Below are 21,249 nucleotides of genomic sequence, written 5' to 3' on the forward strand. Positions count from 1 at the left end.
CAAAGGCCGGAAAGTGGAATGCGCAGAGGGCAAGAGGTGTAACCTCCAACCACGTCCCCCGGAGCCGCCATCTTGGGAGCGTCATGAAACAAGCGCCGCCGACGCTAAGCGGAAAGAAGACACGTAGAAAGCCTCCGCACCGAGTTTCGCAAAGGCGGCTCGCGAAACGCAGCCGTCGCTCTCGGAAATGAGCGCCGCTGCGAAACTAGGAAGCGGATACGCAGAAACCTCCGCACGTCGCTCACGGTGGGCGCCGCCCTCGTGAGTCCCTCACGAAATGCAGCCCTCCCGGAAACAAGAGCTGCTGCGAAGCTAGGAAAGGCGCAAAAAAAGGAGCGTTTTGGAGGGATCAAGGGGCGAGTGGGGAGAGGAGGCGCAGCGCAGAAGACCAGGGAGTAAGGCGGAAAGGGGTGGGTGGTTGCGAGGAGCAATATTCGGGTAGCTCCTGCCGGCCGCAGAAGGTAATGCGTGTTTCGTTTTGGGATCCTTGCCTTAGTTTTTGTTCAAAAAGGGAATAAAGCAAAACTAGCTATGGCTCTGGCGCTGCTGCTGCTACCCAGGAGGAGCCGAAGTTTGCTGCCCCTTGCAGGGGACCTGAGAGGAGCCGTTGATCTCTGCATGATCAGAGGCAAGTGCACTTGCAGTTTATCCTTCTATCATTATTATTTATTAGATTTCTGTACCGCCCTTCGTCCGAGGATCACAGGGAGGTTTACAGTGTAAAAACAAAAATGCACACCACAGCAACAAACAATAACAATAATCCCTTCTACAAACAGTTTTTTAAAGGCCATAGATTGTTTAATTGGCCAGATATATGGTTATAGCAGAATATTTTCACCTCACTCCTAAACTTATGTAAGAAAGGCACCAGTTGAATCTCTGGGGAGAGCATTCCACAAACGAAAAGGTTCATTCTCATATTGCCGTTCTCCGGATCTCTGGAGGAGAGTACATGAAGAAGGGCTTTACATGATGATTAGAGTTTATAAGTGGAAAGACGGTCCTTGAGGTATTGTAGTCCTGAGCCTCTTCCCCTTCCCACTCACCCCCAGCTCATTTCATCCATAGCTGTCCCTGTTTTCTGGTCCCTGCTAAGATTACATCCTGTTATGGAGTTAGGGAAGGTCAAGGGAGGGATGGAACGACTCTCCAGGAGGAAAAGGCTGCAGCATTTGGGGCTTTTCAGTTCTGAGAAAAGGCGAGTGAGAGGTGATATGGCAGAAGTTTATGAGACTGCTGTAAGTATAGGGAAAGTGGAGAGAGGAAAACTTTTCTCCCTCTCATAACTCCAGAACTGGTGGGCATCCAATGAAGCTAAATGGAAGATTCAGGACCGGTAAAAGGACAGCACATAGTTTCATAGTTGAACTGTGGAATTTGCTCTCACAGGAGGGGGCAATGGCTAACTTTGATGACTTTAAGAGGACTGAATTAATTCATGGAGGAGGATAAGGCTATAGATGGCTACCAGCCATCATGGCTATGCTCTAGTTATGCAGTTAGAGGCAGGAATGCTTCCAAATACCAGTGGTTGGAAATCACAGGAGGGGAGAGAGCTCTTGCGTTTGAGTCCTGATAGTGGGTTTCTCACTGAGGTATCTGGCTGGCCACTATGAGGACAGGATGTTGGACTACACGGGCCATTGGCCTGATCCAGCAGGCTCTTCTTATGTGGGTGTTGAAGCTGCTGTTGTTTCCTTTTAGATATATATTCAGGATGATGTTTTGAGGTTGATTGGTTGATTGCGCTAACTTTTGTGTCACTTTTCCATAATGAACTGCACCCAAAGAATCTTGCAGCAGATATTCTAAACATCTGTATACCAATATACCAAAATACAGAGCACATCAGTAAAATTCAAAAAAAATGACAGAAATCCCAACAATTTGGCAAACACAGAATAAATTCAATATTAATGTTTGTCCAGTGATCCAGCCACTCTTTGCTAGTAGCCTCTCTGTCTAGGTTAACTCCATCCCTAGAGAGCAGAGCCTATTTTCTCTCTCTCTCCCAATGTGTTGAGATAAGATGTCTGCTATTTTCTCTTTTTCATCTCAGTGTATAAGTAGTTCCTGCATAAATAAAGCCTTTTAACTCCAGAAACTGCAATTCAATCTAATTCACCCAAGCTGCAAGCTCTTCTAACAATCTGTGCTTGATTTTATCCTCATTTTCTGGTGATACTTGAGGGATCACACTAGCTTTTTGCCACTAGCATCAGTAAATAGGACAAAGGAAGGCCAGCTGTTCACTTTGCTCATCCTTCTTCCTCTCTGTCCTTTGATTGGGCTGTTTTTCCTCAGGTACAGGACGTCTCCTCTGCCATACTGACCAGCCATCAGCCACTGACAGCCCCACAGGAGAAGAAAAGTATTACCCGTTGTATCCAGGACACATCCCCACCAGTCCTCTGCAGAAAGGCCTGCTGGCAGCTGGCTCAGCGTTCATGGCTCTCTACAATCCCTACAGGCATGGTGAGCTGGGGCCTGCCATTTTGTGCAAGGTGTGGATTTAGTTTTGCTAGCAAGCGAAGTACATGTATCTTGTGTACTTTCTAGGGGGGAAAGGAAGTGCTATCCTCAGTTGATAGGTATACATGGATGGAGAGGGGGGCCCAATAACTCATGTTCTGGATACGAGACAGTCATACTTTCGCCAAGGATACTCTATTCCAGTCCCCCTCAATAGCCCCAGTTTTCTGGGCCCCCCCCCACTCCCTCTGGCAGCCCACATTCCTTGCCAACTGAGCATTCAGTCGTCGTTGAGCGGTTTTTGTGTTGTCGTGGGGTTTTTGTACTTCTGCAAAATGTTAGAATTCCACCTGCTGTGCTGACAGTATTCCAGATGTGGTCACACCATAGATTTCTTTGAGGGCATTATGTTATTGACAGTTTTATTTCCAGTTGCTTTCATGATGATCTCCAGCATAGAACTTTGCATTTTTCACAGCTGCTGCACACTGGGTCAACATCTTCACTGAGCTGGCCATGACAACCTCAAGGTCTCATTCCTGGTCAGTCATTGCCAGTTCAGACCGCACGAGCGTCTGTGTGAAATTAAGGGTTTTTTTGCCCCAACATGCATCACTTTACACTTGTTTGCATTGAATTACATTTGCCATTTTACTGCTCATTCACACAGTTTGGAGAGGGCCTTTTGGAGCTCTTTACAATCTCTTCCTATTTTAACAACCCTCAACAATTTAGTATCATGAGCAAACTTGGCCACCTCACTGCTCACCCCTAACTGCAGAACATATATGATCAAGTTTAAAAGCACAGGTCCCAATACTGATATTTAGGAGACTCCACATTCTACGTCTCTTAATTTGGAGAACTGTCTATTTATTCCTACCCTTTGCTTGCTCCAACTTAACCAGTTCCTGAACCACAAGAGGACCTCTCCTCTTAATCCTTGACTACTAAGCTTACTCAAGAGTCTTTGGTGAGGTACTTTGGTGAGCTGTCAGCTCCTGGGAACCCTAATGGTTTTAAGCAACTTGGGAACAGAGGAATCAACATCTTGCCCAAAAGCCACGTAAGAGCTTTGATGGGCATGGGGTCTGCAAATGCCTCCCTAGCAGTAGCAAAAATTTTCTCCAACACTTGCTAGCTAAATTTCTATTTTATCTCTTATCAAACATAGCTCTTTCTCACAGTCAAACTCTATACCAACCTGCCAACCTGATCCCCCATGCAGTTATTTTGGACGACAACTCCCTTGGCCATGCTGGCTGGACCTAATGGGAGTTCCAATCTAAAACATCTGGAGAGAACTTGGCTGGCAAAGACTGCTCTGCCAGGTTCTCAGTGAAATTCCTGCCCTTAGCAGTCCATGTGGAATAACAGCCACGACTCCATCGCATACACAGATTTGCCACTATTCCTCTCCTGTTGGCTGGCCAGGAAGGGCTTCATGGGTCTCATTATTGCACACATGCTCACTGAGCCTCATTTTAAAAGTGGTGGCTCTTTCAAGGTTGTTGTGTTGATGAATGTCATTGCTATACCAAATCCTTTCATTTGCTCTGCCAGTTTTCATTCCGGTGAGTTTTGTGACTTGTCCTGAGCTCTGTTCCCGCTAACTCACGATCTTCCTCTCTTGTTTGGTTCCATTTACAGATATGGTGGCCGTCCTTGGGGAGACAACAGGGTACCTCGCTTTGAGAAACCTCAGGGAGAAGATGAGAAATGACCCAGAGGGATATCGGATCCTACAGTATGTGAATGTGTGTTTGTTTTGGTTTGGTTTTAGTCTGTAGCTGGGAAGAGATTCTGTGGCAGCCGGGTTCGTGGACATGCAACTCTCCAGTTCTTGCGGAACTGCAATTCCCATCAGCTCCAGCCAGCATGACTAATGGTTAGGGATGATGGGAATTGGACTCCAGCAAATATTTGGAGGGCCGCAGGCTCTCCACCCCTAAGTTACAGAGATTAGTACTCTTTGGGGACATCTATTCATATTTGAGTTCACATATGAGGATTAGTAACTCGCCTTCAGCATACATTAAGCACACATTTATAACTGGGGATTTTAAGTCTGCAATCCTAAAATACACTCCTCATTTGTAGTGTTTATGCTTTTAAAAAGAGATAGCCTAGTGAGCACTGTGCTCAGTTGCTGCAGAATTGCTATACAACTGTTGGGGGGGGGGAATGGAATTTATTTATTTATTTTCATAGAATTTATATGCCACTTGATTGTAAAAAAAACACACTTCGAAGCTTTTTACAAAAGATAAAACAATAAAATCAAGAAAAAAATCACAACCATGCAAAAGTTAAAATACTAAAACCGATTAAAATTACCTGGACTTTGTAAGCCTCCAGATAGGTTAGCAGGGGCCAAAAAGAGTTTAGTGAAGATACCTACTTGATATCAATAGGCAGGGAGTTCCAAAGTGTAGGTGCTACCACACTAATGATCAAGTGTCTTTCTAATATCTACTGATTGGTGATAGATTGATAAACGGATGGATAAACAGAGCATTTGAATTCTTACACATATGGAGTGGGTATTATGTGACTCCTGTAGTAGTGCCAGTTCTGCCAATCTAAGAGTTGGTGGGCACATGTGGGGTAAGGAGAACTCATAGGTAAACTGGTGCCAAGTTGTTAAGGGCTTCATATGCTAACAGTAACTGCGCACTGGCTTGCGACATCTAGGTTAATAAAAGTATGGCCATGAAATGGATTTTGGATTTTTATTTTGTTTTAATGGCTACTTTTACTCCATTTCACACTGCACACCTGTGCATGCACCTAACTTGGGAGTCAGTTCCATGGGGCTTTTTGTATTTGTGCAATGGATCCAGCCATTTCACTTTCATTTCACTTTCAGTTTGTATACCCCCTTTCTATATTGCTATGCAAAAGGTGGTTTACAGCGATAAAATATACAGCAAAGAACACACATCTTATAATAATCTGATCCAGTACAGAAAGTAACAATAAAACATAACTTAAAATGCTAAGCCCTGAAGGACTGCACTCTCAGCTCTTGCCATCAATGTCAGTGGGATTTAGATGCAGTTGGATTGTGCTCAAGCTCAGTATTTCTAAACTACTTGAAGCTGGGATGGGAGATCCTGTGGTCCTTCAGATACCAGTGGACTGCAACTCCCATCATCCCTGACCACTTCTCATGCTGGCTGAGGTGCTTGGGAAGAGGGATTCCAGCAACATCTGGCAGGCCACAGATTCCTAACAGAAAGGTATGGCAATTTGCCTCATTACATGCTTCAGTGCCTTAATAAAACTATAGGGCTCTAGAAAGGTCAGCTAACCCTCTGGATTTCACAGGCTAAGCCAGCCATCGTCCAATTTGCCTTCCTTTGCAGAGAACGGCCTCGGATACGCCTCTCCACATTAGATATCCGTGGACTTCGGGGGCTTCCAGACGAGACCTTTGGCCGAGAGTATGTCCGGTTTTTGGACGATAATGTGAGTATAGTAGTGCTTAAGGCTGGGTTTTCAGTAGAGCAGGGATTGGGATCCTTTTTGGTTCCATGGTCCTTCTCTGGATCAGCCTCGCAGGGCAAATTTGATGTCGTAGTTTAGTGTTCTTTCTGTTTTCAGAAAAGTAATCTTTATTGTTTTATATATGTGTGTGTGTATGTGTAAATATAATAATTATAATATATATCATCATTACAAATATAACCAAGCATAGAAGACATAGATAAGAAATCTCCTCTCCCTCCACCCAAAAACACACTCTTTTGATCCTGTGATGTTACATTAAATGTCCTCAGTCTCGTCAGTCTGAGTCAGTGGGTGCCAATGTCCTAGAACAGGAGTTGGCAAGGTTTACCTTGCCTGGGCCAGTTCACTCCAGCGGAGATCCCTCTGTGGGCTGGATTGCAAGCGCGTGCGCCCGCCATTTCTGGCGTCTGCGCAGACGCGATTTCCAGCATCTGTGCAGGTGCTATTTCCAGTGCCGTGAAAACGAGTCCCTGCACCATGCTGGTTTAGCGCAGTGCGTGGGGACTCACCAAGTGGGCGGCTTGGTTTGGGGGCGGCTCGTGGGCCGGTTAAATGACCCCCATGGGCCCCTTGTGGCCCATGGGCCTTAGGTTGCCAACCCCTGTCCTAGAATAATATGAATTTGTCAGCGTACATGTGTACACATATCTAGAAATACCTCCAAAGGGAGAATGTCAAAGATCATATATTAAAATATCAATGGTTAATCATTAATAATCCAACAGAGCTCTGGCTGGCAGCATCTTTCCAGGGTCTTTCCCCATCGCTCTGCTGCCACCTGCTCCTTGTTAACCAGAGAGGCCAAGGGTCAAACCTGGGACCTTCTGCATGCAAAGTTCTGCCGCTGAGCTGCAACCTCTCCCTAGTAGTGGATGCACATGAGTCTACTTTTTCTTTTCTCCTGGTTGGCAGAGAATCTCTCCAGACACCAGGATGCCTCCTAAGTTTGTAGATGATGAAGAATTGGCCTATGTGGTCCAGCGGTATAGAGAGGTCCATGATCTGATGCACACCCTTCTTGGCATGCCCACCAATATGCTCGGTGAGACAAGGCTTCTTATGGCTGAGTTGAATCTGGTCGCCCTGTTTACTGCGTCACTTTTATTTTCCTTTATTTTACAAATTTGGAAACTGTTTCACAACCTAGGGTCATCAAAACGGTGCACTAAAAGATGAAAATAAGATAAGACACATGTTCTAAAAGCAGTTAAAACCATTCCTGCAAAGCTTTTCAACAATCTTACCTACATTTGGCTTCATTGGGTGTACATGACTGACGTTATTGGGGGCGGATTCTGCCTCCCCACTTTCTCCATGCCTAATGCATAGTTCTGTTATTTCACTTTTACTCACCTTTTCTCTAAACTGAAAATCCCCAAACACTGCAAGCTTTCTTCATAGGGGAGCCGCTCCATTCCTCTTGATTGTTTTGGTTCTCCTTTTCTGAACCTCTTCCAATTCCACAGGGTTCTTTTTTGAGGTGAGGTGATTAGAACCGGACACCATATTTCAAATGCAGCTTCACCATAGATTTGCATAAGCGCATTACGATAGCAGCAGTTTTATTTTCAATTCCTTTCCTAATGATCCCTATCGTGGAAAACGCCTTTTTCACAGCTGCAGCACACTGAGTCAGTGCCTTCATCAAATTACCTGCTACTACCTCAATATCTCGTTCCTAGTCAGTAACTGCCTGTTCATACCCTCATCAGTGTACAGTCAAACCTCAGCTGTCGAACGTAACCCGTTCCGGAAGACCGTTCACCTTCTGAAATGTTCGGCAACCGAGGTGCGGCTTCTGATTCTTTGCAAGGCGGAAGCTGCGTCGGACGTTTGAATTCCGAGGAATGTTTGAAAACTGGAGCATTTACTTCCAGGTTTTCGGCGTTCAAAAACGGAGCCGTTCGAGAACTATATGTGAAATTAAGAATTTTTTTGTCCCAATATGGGTCAGTTATCCACATGGATCTAAGCATTTTCTCACTTGGAGCTGTGTGTATGTAAGTTGCTTGGCAATGGATGTAGCACATTCATTGTACTCTACGGAGTTGGTGAAGTAGAATCTGGGGATCAGCATCTGTGGAGAAAGTGACAGAGAGCAATAGGCAGGAGAGAGGAGCCCCTTTGCTATTAATGCTAATAAGCAAGGTGTTAAATCACTTCCTCCAGTTTCACAAATGGCCTCGTGGTCAGATGTAATTCCTAAGCAGTTCTGGTCACTGATTTGGTCACAACATAACCTCTGCCTGCTTTAGTTTATTTTATATTGTGTGTTCTTATCAGTTGTAAGAGTTTACAATATTGGGTGTCATATCTGCAAGAAGAAGCATTACTTATTATTATTAATTATTAAATTTTATTTATACCCCACCCTCCCCAGCCAAGACAGGGCTCAGAGCGGCTAACACCGGTATAAAAACAATTGATTAAAATACAACAAAAACAAGATTAAAATACAACATTAAAATGCAGCCTCATTTCAGTAGGAACTCAAATCAGAAACTTTTTTGGGTATGAAAACATCAAGTCTTCACCAAGGCCAGCTATCCAGACTGGTCCTACATGGGCCAGAAAAAAGCCAGGGAAGTCCCCAAACAGGAGTTCCATCACAGAAGGAAAAAGGAAAGAGGGGAAGGGGATCAAGTTGATTCCAAGCCAAAGGCCAGGTGGAACAACTCTGTCTTACAGGCCCTGCGGAAAGAAATCAGATTCTGCAGGGCCCTGGTCTCATGAGACAGAGCGTTCCACCAGGCTGGAGCCAGAGTTGAAAAGGCCCTGGCTCTGGTTGAGGCTAATTACTGCTTATATCTTGGCAATAAATCAGACAGTAACAGCACAAATCTACGTGCTCAAAAATGACTCCCGTTGGGCTCGTTCCCAGCTTAAGTGTCTCTAGGATTGCTGCCTAAATGGTACATGTGTGAAGCAATATCCGCCACAACCTTCTGGCACCGTTTAAGAAGCACATAGCAGGCATAGGTCGTGCATTAATGTGTTCACAGGTTGGGTGGCAGTTGCCTTTCACCTACTTTTAGGATCCAACCATGTCATGAGTCATTGGGCTGGTTGAGCTAGAGGGAGAGGAGAACTGGAGCAGGGCTAGGAAATGTGGGGTATGGAGGATGGGGGCATTGTGCAATCAACCCTGAGCCATTAAACACAAATGTTCTGGATTTATAGGAGGAAGGCCATGAGTCATTCGGAGATTTGCCCTTTTATCTGCTTTACTGTATCAGTAGAAGCCTGGCTGAAATTGCAGAAGGGCTTTGAACTCCTTCAAGGCCCCGACGGCACCCTAGTAGTTATTTTAAAATCTCTGGATGCTTGGACACCTGATCCCTCATGCGCTTTTGCTTCGCTTTTTCTGCCACGTTGACTACCACTGCCCCTTACCACCCCAGATGAGTTCAGCAGCACGGGTGGGGGGTGGGGGGTGAAACTGCAACCATAGTGCCAGTTATTTTAGTTAAAGGCTTCTGTTTACTTCCATACTTTCAAAGCTTCCAGACCTTAAGCCTTAAGCAAGGCCTTGAAGATGTGACAACAGTCTTCTGTAAGTTTTGGAAACAAGACAGGGTATCCTACAGCAGACAGGACAGCAGCCTGTGTTTTAGAGCATCTGTTTGGGGCTGTCCAAATTTTTGGGGCCTGAGAACTTACCTGGAAACATAAGGAACTATCTTTTTTTTTTTTTTTTATAAAATATTTATTCAAATTTTAAGGTTACAGAAAAAGAAAAAAGTAAAAAAAGAAAAACAAATCCCATACACCCTACAAATCACATACATCCTACAAAAAAAAACATACAATACAAAGAAAAATACACAAGACAAAAAATCACAATAAAAAAAATAACAAAAGAAAAATTCAACTTAAACCATTAAAACCGTTTTCTCATTTACTTATTTCCGTGACTTCCTCTCACTTCTCTGCTTTGTATTCTAATTCAAATCGTATCTCCAGCAAATCCTTCTAACCTTCTTTTCATTTGCTTATTTTGACATTCGAAAATATTTAATTCTCCTCTATCTTTTATTTTACACTTCATATTTACTTATTCCATTATACTCTGTCTGCCAATACGGTCTAATATTCTTCTCCAACCTTTTCTAGCATTCTTTTATATTACAGTATTTCTGAAGATATATTTTAAGTTTTTTCCAATCTTCTTCGATCGACCCTTCTTCTTGATCTCGAATTCTGCCAGTCATCTCAGCCAGTTCCATATAGTCTATGACTTTTCTCTGCCATTCTTCTCGGGTAGGCAATTCTTGTGTCTTCCAGTATTTCCCAATGAGTATTCTTGCTGCTGCTGTTGCATACATAAAAAAATTCCTGTCTTCCCTTCGCACCAACTGACCGACCATGCCCAAGAGGAAGGCCTCTGGTTTCTTCAAGAAAGTATATTTCAATACCTTTTTTAGTTCATTATATATCATTTCCCAGAAGGCCTTGATCTTTGGGCACGTCCACCAAAGGTGAAAAAAAGTACCTTCATTTTCTTTACATTTCCAACATTTATTATCAGACAAATGATAAATTTTTGCTAGCTTGACTGGGGTTAAGTACCACCTGTAAATCATTTTCATTATATTTTCTGAAACATAAGGAACTATCTTGGGCACCACTAAATACCCATTTCACAGACAAAAAAACTGGGGATACTCAGAATTGCTTCCCTGAAACAGGCAAATGTTTCCTCCAAAAGGGCGAGCGGGGAGCAGGCAACATGTCTCTAAAGAACAGGCCACTACCACCAAACTGCCCCCCCCCCGAAAAACCCAAAAAACAGATTTTTTTAAAAAATGGCCCAGCCTTGGTCGGCATCAAGGCACTGTTTGGGGGCACTGCCAGCCAGTGTAGACAGCAGTGAGCTAGATGGGTCACGGGTCAGATTCTAATGTTTTCTCCCCTAGGGCAGCTTCCCACATTCCTAAAGTGTAATTTTAAAAACATCATTGTTGTTTTTGCAAAATTCATGAAACCTGCTGTAAACTAATATCTGACCCTTACGGATACAAAGAAGTATCCGAACAGGTCATCGCTGTTTCTGAAATTTTGAAGCCTTAGAATTCAGGAAGACATTTCAGTGTTCCAAAGTTGCCTGGGTATTTCCATTCACCTATCAGCCCAATGAAATGTAGGCCATGCCATTGGCTTAAAAGCTTTATAGTTTGGTTGTGACAAAGATTTTATTTTCTTTTATCTCCTGGTGCTTTTTCTCAGGGGAAGTCGTGGTAAAGTGGTTTGAGGCAGTCCAGACTGGCCTGCCCATGTGCATTCTGGGAGCAGCATTTGGCCCACTCCGCCTTAACGCCCGGTATGTTGAGAAGCCTTTAAATGCAACTTACATGCAAACATTTTGCCCATTGTTAGTTTGCTAAACAGACACAGTGGTACCTTGGTTTACAACCATAATCCGTTCTGGAGGTCTGTTTGTAAATCAGAACAGGTTGTAACCCAAGGCGTACTTCCGCCAATGGGGCCTCCAAAAAAAAATTGTTTGTAATCCCCCCAAAAATGGGTTGTAATAATAAAAAAAAAGGTTGCAAACCAAGACAATCACTTCCGGGTTTGACGTGTTTGTCATCCAAAATGTATGCAAACCAAGGTACCACTGTAGTGTGGCTGTCAGGCCAGAAAGCCTTGGACCGTCCTTCAAACATTCGCCTCAGATCAATCAACTCCTTTATGTTTGGAGATTCAAAAAAGGGCAGTGAAAATTACAGGGGGACTTCCTAGTTTGGGAAAAAGTCAACTAAAGAAGGAACCTGAGTCTACTTTGAACTGACACAGGACGTTCTACCTAAGCAATTTTCAATGTAAGAAGAGCCCTGCTGGGCATATCTTGTCCGGCATCCAATATCCCACAGTGGCCAACCAGGAGCTCTAATGGGAAGCCCCCTAGGGACGTGACACATTGTTCTCTCCCACTGTTGTTCCCCAACAGGAGGTCTTCAGAGGCATCGTTCCTCAGGTCCTCAGTTCACCTGTCAAAGCAAGCCAAGGAGCTCCTCCTGCAGATGCCCCCTTATCAGGAAGTCTGCTCTGTACAATATAGTACAGTGGACGCTCAGGTTGCGAACGTGATCCGTGCGGGATGCACATTTGCAACCCGTGTCTGCTCACACACGGGTTGTGATTCGGCACTTCTGCGCTTGCGCAAAGCATGATTTAGCTCTTCTGCACATGCGCGACTGCCAAAACCCGGACGTAACCCATTCCGGTACTTCTGGGTTTTCGCAGTCCGCAACCCAAAAAAACCACAACCTGAAGTGGCTGTAACCTGAGGTATGACTGTAATCAGGTCATTAGCATGGCAGCACCTAACCTTCAGAGTACCCTCCCCACCTGTCTATTAGGCAGGTGTCATCTGGTGCCTATCACGGACCTTACTTTTTCAACAGAGCCTTTCTGTGGGGAGACCTTTGCCCCAGGCTGTTTCTGAATTGAATCTCTCTCCCCACCACCACATGGAATTGTTTGTAGTTGGCTTTTTATGTTGGGTACCATAGATTCCAGTGTATAAGATGACTTTTTAACCCCGGAAAATCCTCTAAAAAGTCGGAGGTCGTCTTATACGCCGGGTATAATAATACGCCGGTATGGGTTCGCTGGGCAGCAGCAGTGGGCGGCAGGTTCCGTTCCACACCGGGAGGAAGCCACCCAGCGAAGCTGGCTTAGCATCGCTGGGCAGCTTCCTCCCGGCGCGGAGCTCGCCGCCCACTGTCGCCGCCCAGCGAAGCTGCCGTGTATAAGACTGGGCGTATAAGACGACCCCCCAAATTGGCAGCTGCCCATTGGGGGGGTTGTCTTATACGCCCAGTCACCTAATACACCGGAATTTACAGTAATTTCTTTTCTGCTTCAAGATACTTTGTGGGAAAGTGACTCGGGAATGGAATCAAAACAAACGAATAACTTTTGGATTTCCGTCTCCATCCATTCAGGAAGCTGCGTGTTCTGACCACGGAGCTCATCCCATGGGCTGTTCGGAGTGGAAGCAGCGTCAACTGCATCCTGAATTTCTATTACGAGGAGCGCTGGGAGCAAACCATGGACTCCCTCCGCCACGAAATCGGTATCCTGCCACCTCCGGCAATTCCGGTGTAAATTTCTGCTGGGGAAAAGGTCACTGGCAGGCATTGAAGAAGCAGTAGATGAAGTAGATTTAGGGTCTCAGAAGTTAAACCACAGCTTGCCTTGGATCAGCTGAGCAGCCACGGTTTGGCCAACCAAAAAGTTTATTAATTCAGTTGGCGGCATGTTCTGCATTTTTCCTGCCACTCCAACAAGACAATTTAAAATGGTAAGACAGTGTTTTAAAACACAAAGCCTCCTCAGTCATTTAAACAGCAGTGAAAACACTGGGAGGAAGGAAATTTGAAACCCTGAAAACTCCGGCGGAGAAGAGGCCTGAAACGCTAAATGGTGGATTGTACATAAATGCACAGCAGCCCAGCAAGGCGGATTCTTGGCATATTCCCATTTGATAGACCAGGGCTGGGATATTTGCTGCCTGCAGTCCTGATTAGGCCCATCTTCCTGACACCTGGGGTCAGATGGTGCAGTAAGCGTGGGAAATACTAAGAGCCTGTTTCAGCTCATCTGTAGTGCCTGCAAAGCCCCTTTCCCAGTGCAGTGCAGGATAGTGCTTTGAGAGGCGCTTCTAAAGACTGGTTGTTTTATCATCTGCAGGGTCTTCAGAAGCCCCATTCAAAGCACTGAGTAAAATAGTGTTCTGAAAGGGGCTTCAAAAGGCCCCTGCGTGCCAAAAGGTCACAGTTGACCAGTGGACTAGGCACGTCCCCCAACTCCTGTCGCAGGCAGAACTGAGGCCGGGTGTGTTTAAAGCAGCAGTGGAGAACCTTTTTGCAGGCCAAAGATCAACCTGTTCCAGTGGTAGGCGACGCCAGAGGCAAGTGGGCGGATCGATGGATGTGACCGCTGCAAGATACTCTGCATTCCAGCCACACTGAAGTCATAGGTCCCCTCACATGTCTCCACCCAGGCAAGCAAAAGACATTAGTTAACACAGTTCCAGGACACATTTCAGTCAGGTAAAAACCTGAAAGGTCGTTTCAGGGCAGGGCTGGTGAGGTGCAGCCTAGGGAGCGGGGGTGGGGGCCATGGTATCACATTCGGCTCCTTTGTCTAAGATTCTCCACCCCTTGAGCTAAGGCTACAGGGTGAATTCTGGATGAAGAGGGGTTTAAATGGGTTGCATCAGGATCCAGGTATTTACTCCCATTGGACCTCTAGCTCTACATCAGCAGGGCTTGTTGCTGCGGTTAATACAGCTGGAACTACAGATATTTGCAAATCATCCAACCATCTATTGTTTGCCTACTCCTGGGCTACCAGGGTGGTTGATCTCTCTCTACAAACCGCCTTTGGGTGAAAGGAATGAAGAATGCTGCCCATGACTTTGTCTCCACCAAGGACAGAGGCACAAGGCCAAGTCCAGTTCTTGGCAGCACAGTTTAAGAAGGATCTTGACAAGCTGGAACACATGCAGAGGAAGGTGACCAAGATGGTCAAGGGTCTGGAAACCAAGCCATATATCACAGGGGTGCCCAAACTTTTTTCAAAGAGGGCCAGTGAGGGCCGACCAAAGCTGCTGAGCGTTTTTTAGAATTGAAGCTGTTGAGCTTTTTTTATGATTTTACCCCAAAGTTATTGAGCTTTTTAAAGGATTGAACTTCTTGAGCTTTTTTGGGGGGATTTAACCCCAATAAATAAACTGCCACAGGGGCCAAATAAAACCAGCCAAGGGGCCGAATTAGGCCCCCATATTGGACTTTGGGCATGCTCGCCATATGAGGAACGGTTGAAGGAGTTGAGTACATTTAGCCTGGAAAAGAGGAGACTGAGAGGAGATGTGATAACCATCTTCAAATATCTCAAGGGCTGCTACATGGAAGATAGAGCAAGCTTGTTTTCTCCTGCTGTGGAGGCTAGAACCCAAGCCGCTGGATTCAAGTTACAAGAAAGAAGATTCCAACTTAACATTAGAAAGAACTTTATGATGGCAAGAGCTGTTTGACAGTGGAACAGTCTCCCTCAGGAGGTGGTGGACTCTCCTTCCTTGGAGGTTTTTGAGCAGAGTTGGCCATGTGTCCTGGATGCTTCAGTTGAGTTTCCTGCATTGCAGGGGGTTGGACTAGATTACCCTCAGAGTCACCTTCCAACTCTACAGTTGGGACTGAGATAACTGCCCATCACAGCTGGAAAGAGACTCAAAATCTGTAAGTTCCTTAATAAATCGCCAGTGCACACAATATGCTTAAAGTTATCAGTTGTCTTTTTGTGTCAGGGCTGCTGTGTAGCTGTACTATGTGGTGAAGCTTTGAACTGCAGGTTAGCAGTGTTTCATGGAAGTATCTTCAGACCCTTGCCTGACTGGCCACACACGTTGGCCAATGGATTGTGTTAGACAGGAAGGACTTCTTATTCCAGCTGGGTTTTGCCTGCTGTACAAGAGTATTCCTGCATCCTTGACTGCTATGGCTTCCCAGTTTAACCTTGGACCGTGCCCCTTGACTATATCTTTTGGTTCTTTGGTGCTAGGCTGCCAATTTCTTCCTGACTACTGGCTCAGCCTAGACTGCAGCACAAAACCCAACCCTGACATATGTTGATTAATTGCATTTATAACCAACCTTTCCTCCACATTTTATCCTCTCAACAACCCTGTGAGGAAGGCTTGGCTGAGAGTATGACTGGCCCAAAGTCACACAGTGAGCTTTGTGCGTGAGTAGGGATTTGAACCTTGGGCTCTTAGGTCCTAGTTCAAAACTCTAACCATTAAACAACACTACTCCGGAGGCTATCAATAGTTTTAATCAGTATGGCTGTACAGTATTCTTCCTCCACTGTTGATGGCAGTATTCCTTTAAATACCAGTTGCTGGGAATTGCATATTGGGGAGAGTGCTGTTGCAGCCAGGTTTACTATGGAGGACTCCCTGGTCCTGAATGGGGTAGCCGTGCCCCTGAAGGACCAGGTGTGCAGCCCGGGAGTTATTTTGGACTCAGAGCTGTCCATGGAGGCGCAGGTCAGTTCTGTGTCCAGGGCTCCATCTGGTACGCAGGCTGAGACCCTACCGACCTGCAGCTGTCTCACCAGAGTGGTGCATGCTCTGGTTATCTCCTGCTTGGACTACTGCCATGCGCTCTATGTGGGGCTACCTTTGAAGATGACCCAGAAACTACAACTAATCCAGAATACAAAAGGTAGACTGGTGACTGGGAGTGGCTGCTGAGACCATATAACACTGGTCCTGAAAGACCTACATTGGCTCCCATTATGTTTCCGAGCTCAATTCAAAGTGTTGGGACTGACTTTTAAAGCTCTAAACAGCTCCAGCCCTGTATACCTCGCCCAATTGTGATCCCAAAAGTGCTGGTACTCAGAGGCATGCTGCCTCCAACAAGGGAGGTCTTACACAGGTCTCATGGCAAGTAGCCATTGATAGCCTTACGCAGCATTAATTTGTCCTTTAAAGCCATCCAAGCTGGTGGCAAATATGAAGATGTAGACCGAAGAGTAACTGAGGTGAGAATGTACTGCATTTTAAAAACCAGGCCTTGAAATACGATGTGCTGCTTTCTGTCCTGCAAGTGGGTGGGGATGTTCACCGGCATATGTCTCCCAGTCCAGAAATGTGGTGTCGGCAACAAAGATTAAACTCTGCCCCAGATGTCCTTAAATACTGGCCTGGTTGGTTTCCCTTTCCATTACAGGTGGTAATTAGCATTGCGAAATTGGGGTGATTATATTATCTCCCAAGTACTGCAGTTGCCAGTATGCTTATTGGAAGTCTCCTCTGGGGCTTCTGCTTTTGCCGTTTTATTGCTACTTGTACCCATTCCCACCACCACCTTCTCTAAACCTGTACATCCTTACCTCTCCACTGAGGATAAGTTGGCATCTTGCTGCTGATATAGGACTCTTAAGGCTACAGCAGATCTGTGAAGTCTTTTGAGGGTTTTGTCTTAACAGACAGGGTGAATGGGTCATTGTGATATCACAAACAGGGTTGGGGGGGAAGGTGCTGATGTTGTTTAATTACATATTAAACTGAGGGTGGGAGAGAACTCCGACTGGGTTTCTGGTGCCAGTGTCTTAATCTGGATGTTGCAATAAAATAAAATTGCAGGCATGAGGAACACTGATTCTGCAATTAATACCTACCTGGAATCAGCCATCTGTCTGGGAGTGAAACACAGCAGTACAGTTTTGCAACAGCACCTTGTAATGACTTCAAAGACTTAACATGTCACAAGTCAGGTGCATGAACTGTAGTTGTTGGTAAATGCTGGGAGGCCAGGCAGTATGTTCAACTTGGGTTTGTGGGACTGAGTTGTCCGGGAAAACTGATCTGTCAAAACAGAATAATCTTTCAGTGCAGGGATAGAGACCCTGTGGCCTGCCAGATGTTGCTGGACCCGCAGCTTCATCCCCAGCCAGTTGTGGTCCAGCAACACATGACGGGCCGCAGGTTCTCTGCTCCTCTTACAAGGCGCCCTAAGCTATCAGATTTCCTTAAATACTGCTATCGCCCAGAGTGGCTGGGGTGTGTGTGGTGGTTGTTATTATCAAAGCATCATTGTGCACTGTGTCTGCCCATAGGCAGGTACAAATGTCTACAACGTTTGTAACCACCTATTTTTTTTTTTAGCAAGTTTGCCAAATCCAAAGTGTGACATGTGCACCCTTCTGGATATAGGTGGGCACGTGGTGTTCCAGATGAGATGGATTGGTGCCATGAGCCAGTTTTTTGTATTTAAAAAAACCCCTCTTTCTGGTGTTCTTTCTTAAGAGTATTTTAAACTACTCTTTGGGAGCAAATAGCAGGCAGGGGAGTGATTTTCAGCATATAACTTGCATAGGGCCCCAATCTGGAAAGAGAGCACATTGCAGCTCAGGGGCCTACACCTGCCTTTTCTCCTAAGTAAGCATGTCCAGATTAAGCACATTTTTTTTAAAAAAGGACGCCATGCTGGGGTCAGGCCTCACTGCATCCCTAGAAGGGCACATGGTCAAGCGGACCGATCCTTAGGGACAGAAGATGCTGCCCTTATACCAAGTTATCATAGCATCAGTCCAGGACCCACATTGAAACTGCTAAAAACTGAGACTGAGGCCCACCCCACTGGCCTTGCGGGGCAGGGGGGCAGAACCAGCTTCAAAATGGAGGCAGAATTTGGCATATTTATCTGACAGTCACTGGCACCTAATCCTATATCTGACCTGTATTTGGAAATGGCTTAATTCTTTGCCACAGCACTTTCCTTGCAGCATGGTGTTCCATAACTCAGCTTCCCTCAAGTTAAGTGCTCTGGAGGTGTTGTGACCCATCCTCCCTGTTTTAGGCACTCTTTGCTGAGCCAAAGGCACTAAACAGAGAAGAAGGTTTGTTTCATATTCTTCTTTCCCGCCTCCACGTGTCCGCCCAATATTGTTAACACATCTGCTGTAATTTCTTCTCCCATTCTCCTTTCACATTCCACTCATACCTTACAGGTGAAACTCGTGGAATAGATATTAGGATATTAGAATATCGTGGAAAAGTTCCTTTATTTCAGTAATTCAACTTCAAAGGTGAAACTAATATAGGAGATCGACTCGTGACATGCAAAGCGAGATATGTCAAGCCTTTCTTTGTTATCATTGCGATGATCATGGCGTACAGCTGATGAAAACCCCTCAGAAAATTAGAATATTCAGTGAAATCAGCAAAATAAGGATTGCAAATCGAGCAAGATTGGACCTCTGAGAAGTAGAAGCACATCTCGCTTTGCATGTCATGAGTCAATCTCATATATTAGTTTCACCTTTCAAGTTGAATTACTGAAATAAATGAACTTTTCCACGATATTCTAATTTTTTGAGTTTCACCTGTATTCCCACCCACCCCTTGCCAAACCACCATATCCTCCCAGCCCACCTGCTTGGTCATTTTACATTTGCTTTTTTCTATAACAGATTTCCTCTTTTCCCCATGAGTGGGGAAAGTGGCTGGCAGCAGGTCTCCAGGATTTCAGGCAGGGCATCGCTCCCAGCCCCACCTGGAGAAGGCATTGAGAGATTGATATTGGGACCTTCTGCATGCAAAGCAGCTGTTCTGTCCCTGAGCTGTGACCTTTCCCCTTCTGAACAAGTTGCTTCAGTCTGCCTGCCTGCCTTGCTTGCCTTGCCTGGCAACTTTTCCTCCTCTCCATCCTTTCCCAGGCAGCTGACTCCCTTTCTTTCTACACCCACATCACCAACCAGGATTAAAAGCCACACTGTGGTAAACAAAGGCAGATGTTAACTTCCCTTTCTGCCTTCATAGGATTGGCCTGGAAGGGCTCCTTTCACAGAGCTGCAGGCTTGTGGTGAATTTGTCAGAATAGGTTTTCATTTTATGCAGGTTGAGCAGGCATGAGGGGGACATGGAAGCAATCACACAGCGTGGCAGTGTTATTTCCACAGTAAATGGTGCCTTCTCTCAGATACCAGGGTAGTTCTAGTGTTTACTTTATGATGGTCCTATTCTGTGCTAGCCGCCTGACACACAACTCTGCATAGAATTTAAGATGGTGGGTGGCTGGCGTTTCACAAGTGCTGTGCCCAGCTACTCTACAAGCAGCTTTTTAAATACTAAATAAATAAAAAAGGGGGCAGGAGCAGGGGCAGGAGATCTGGGCCACCAGCTGATGCTCTCCCCCCCAGATTCTGCTTTGTAATTTTAAGACTTTCAATGTTTGTTTGCTTGCTTGCTTGCTTTGTTCATCATTATAATGAATTATTTATTTGTTTATTTGTACTTACTCTCACACACAGCATTTGCCCAGTTTCCTTCTAAAATGTGGCACGCAACATCCATTTTCCTTTTCTGGAGAAGGGGCGGCAAAGATTATGCACGATTGAAAACGAGGAATTCCTACACAATATTGTGCCTATGGGCAGCATGGTCTTCAGGGGGCCCCAATAAAATATTTGAGGGGGTCAGGACCCCCAAAAGTTCACGGGCATTGCCATTCAAATAATGTGTGTGTGCCACACCATGTGATCAATTATGTGGGGTGGGGCTTACTTGGGCCCCCCAATATTTTTTTCAAGTTAGCAGCCCTACACCTGCCTCAACTCCGCCACTCCCCATTTTAATTTTAAGTAAGAGTATTGGCAGCTTTCACTTTTGATTGGTTGTAGGTGGCCTGCATTGTTTGTCTCTGTTTTATTTGTCTAGCATAGAAACCATGTACTTGTTTTGCCTGTTTTGGGTGCATTCTGAGCATCGCTAGCTTTTCTCTTGTTAAATGGGGAGCTTGTGATGCCCACAATAGTTTCTTAGCTTTCCAGATGTGTCCCCTGGGCCCCAAAGGGTTGGGGGCCACTAGCATGTTACTTCTGTAGTAAGCTGGTTTATGCAGATGGAATGGTGAGTACAAATCCTCTATTAAACAAACAAACAAACATCTCATTTAAAGACTTAAGTCCCCCCCTCTTTTTTAAAAAAGGTATGACCAATAATAATAATAATAATAATAATAATAATAATTTATTATTTGTACCCCGCCCATCTGGCTGGGTTTCCCCAGCCACTCTGGGCAGCTTCCAACAAAGACCAAAAATACACTAAAATGTCACACATTAAAAACTTCCCTGAACAGGGCTGCCTTCAGATGTCTTCTGAATGTCAGGTAGTTGTTCTTCTCTTTGACATCTGATGGGAGGGAATTCCACAGGGCGGGTGCCACCACTGAGAAGGCCCTCTGCCTGGTTCCCTGTAGCTTTGCTTCTCGCAATGAGGGAACCGCCAGAAGGCCCTCGGTGCTGGACCTCAGCGTCCGGGCAGAACGATGTGGGTGGAGACGCTCCTTCAGGTATACTGGGCCGACGTGAAGTCAGATTTGCTTGCTTAAGCTGCCCCAGAAAGGGCAAAAAGGCTTTTGGTGTACAGTAAGAATGACATAATATAATAATTTATATACTACTTAATTCTAAGGTAGATTTCTAAGCAAAATATGAAAACCAGTGCACAGATATTAAAATATAAATATTCCTAATTAAAATACAGAGTAAATGATCCCATTGAAACATAAACAACCATAAGAAAATATACAGTAAAGCAATCTCATTAGAACAACACAGCAATTAATGAAATGTTTCCCAGTTAGTCACATCTACCTCTTGTAAGCAACAATAAAGCAATCAAGCAGGATTTAGATACTAAAAAGATACTGTCAAAGAACACTAAATTATAATATTTGC

The 21,249-nt window shown here is 45.1% G+C and overlaps 1 protein-coding gene across 1 annotated transcript; it reads left to right on the plus strand.

Annotated features, from left to right (window-relative positions):
* The first annotated feature begins 66 nt into the window (after positions 1–66).
* COQ4 (coenzyme Q4) lies at positions 67–15,269 on the plus strand. The gene is made up of 7 exons (XM_080991014.1): positions 67–628; positions 2,308–2,478; positions 4,126–4,222; positions 5,844–5,946; positions 6,901–7,030; positions 11,215–11,308; positions 12,939–15,269. The coding sequence occupies exons 1-7, from the start codon at positions 532–534 to the stop codon at positions 13,099–13,101; spliced, it is 855 nt and encodes a 284-aa protein (XP_080847140.1). The 5' UTR covers positions 67–531; the 3' UTR covers positions 13,102–15,269.
* The last annotated feature ends 5,980 nt before the right edge of the window (positions 15,270–21,249 follow it).

The sequence above is a fragment of the Podarcis pityusensis genome, assembly GCF_964106645.2.
Source record: "Podarcis pityusensis genome assembly, chromosome: Z".
NCBI lineage: Eukaryota > Metazoa > Chordata > Lepidosauria > Squamata > Lacertidae > Podarcis > Podarcis pityusensis.

Coding starts and splice junctions, on each gene's coding strand:
- COQ4 (XM_080991014.1), top strand. CDS start 532: ATGGCTCTGGCGCTGCTGCTGCTACCCAGGAGGAGCCGAAGTTTGCTG. Junction 629..2,307: donor TGATCTCTGCATGATCAGAG/GCAAGTGCACTT, acceptor GTTTTTCCTCAG/GTACAGGACGTCTCCTCTGC. Junction 2,479..4,125: donor CTACAATCCCTACAGGCATG/GTGAGCTGGGGC, acceptor TTCCATTTACAG/ATATGGTGGCCGTCCTTGGG.